Below are 1,403 nucleotides of genomic sequence, written 5' to 3' on the forward strand. Positions count from 1 at the left end.
CCAACAAATATATTTATATATGATGATATATTTTGTACATTGATAGCATTTTATATAAGAAGGTTTTTTATTCTTTCATTTATTTTTTCAATCAAGTTACATCATTATACATGTTGAATTGCACAAAATGGCTAATTACACATTGAATTTTCCACAACCCATAGGAATTAATATTGTTTTACGATTAACCCACTAGTATCAATATATATTTCCTTCTTTCCATTCTCGATGCACATAAAGTGATCTTATATTATTTGGTTAATAAGTTTCCATTAAAAGCAACAATTCCATCCTTTTTCATGAAATCTCTCCATGCAACCTTGTATTGCTTTCCCTAAGAAAGAAATTCTTGCATTATTATTTCAAACAAAATGTTTCATGTGCCATAGTAAATATGAGTTGCAAGATATTATGAGTACTATAGAGAAAGCTAAAGCTAATATTACTACAAAGAATAGGTGGCAGAAACCATAACTGACCTGTAAAATTGAGCTCTTAAGTTCTTTAATTGCTTCACTCTTCAGACATAGGCTGACAAAATCCTTGTAAATGATTCCTTCTTTATGACCAAAAATTTCAAGAGCTTGATGGGATGAAACAAGAGCCACATAATAACTATGGAATGGATCCACATGTAACAAGATATTTTCCAAATAATGGTACACTGCCAGAGTTGCTTCCACCTGCACAAAGGAAATGCCTTGGGATGTGGCAGCTGAAAAAACAATGGATGATTTTCATAGTTGACAGTGTAAGAATAATCAATACCTTTCTGTGAAAGACATATTCTCCATGTTGAAGCTTAACTAGGTCCCATTTCCATTGAATAATCTCAAGGCAACCATCGAGATGAAATCTCCTTATGTCACCAATATAGAACCATCCCATTCCTCTCTCGTCCACCTTCTCCAACAAGAAACAATGTAGGAGTGTAAACCATCTATATAATTATTATTATTTTCAAATTAGTTAATCCCGAGTGTTCAATCACCTTGTAGGACTCATCAATTTTCTCTTCGTTCTTGAAATAGCCTAGAGTTACATGGGGACCACCAATAACTATCTGTCCTCTTGGCATTGGTGACTCTAATGTCAAATACCCACCTCCTTCCCAATCAATCAGATGCAAATGTAAACAAGACTATTCAACACAAATTCAACTTAGAATATTTTATGGTTCTAAAATAATTGGAACCGTCATAAGAAAGTCAATTTTAAGACAACTATGAGCTTCAGAAGGCAAAAGGAATGAAGAAAACATGCAGATAAATTTAGAGAAACCATGGAGGCTACCTTCTAAACATGAATTATTTTCACCCTTTTCAACATGCAACTGATCTGCTAAAACAATATTGACAAGATGTTGCAATGTAGTTGTAGAGGCCATATTTCTGGTCTCATTT

General features: G+C 33.1%; 1 protein-coding gene across 1 annotated transcript; it reads right to left on the reverse strand.

Moving 5' to 3' along the window:
• Nucleotides 1-250: 250 nt before the first annotated feature.
• Nucleotides 251-1,078, reverse strand: LOC149170914 (long chain acyl-CoA synthetase 9, chloroplastic-like). The gene is made up of 4 exons (XM_089425774.1): nucleotides 992-1,078; nucleotides 769-903; nucleotides 480-683; nucleotides 251-334 (listed from the first exon to the last, which is right to left on the reverse strand). Exons 1-4 carry the CDS (start codon nucleotides 1,076-1,078, stop codon nucleotides 251-253), a joined length of 510 nt encoding a protein of 169 aa, XP_089281900.1.
• Nucleotides 1,079-1,403: the final 325 nt, after the last annotated feature.

The sequence above is a fragment of the Pinus tabuliformis genome, chromosome 4_2, assembly GCF_031772625.1.
Source record: "Pinus tabuliformis cultivar Carrire ecotype Pingquan chromosome 4_2, CPIR1, whole genome shotgun sequence".
Classification (NCBI taxonomy): Eukaryota; Viridiplantae; Streptophyta; class Pinopsida; order Pinales; family Pinaceae; genus Pinus; species Pinus tabuliformis.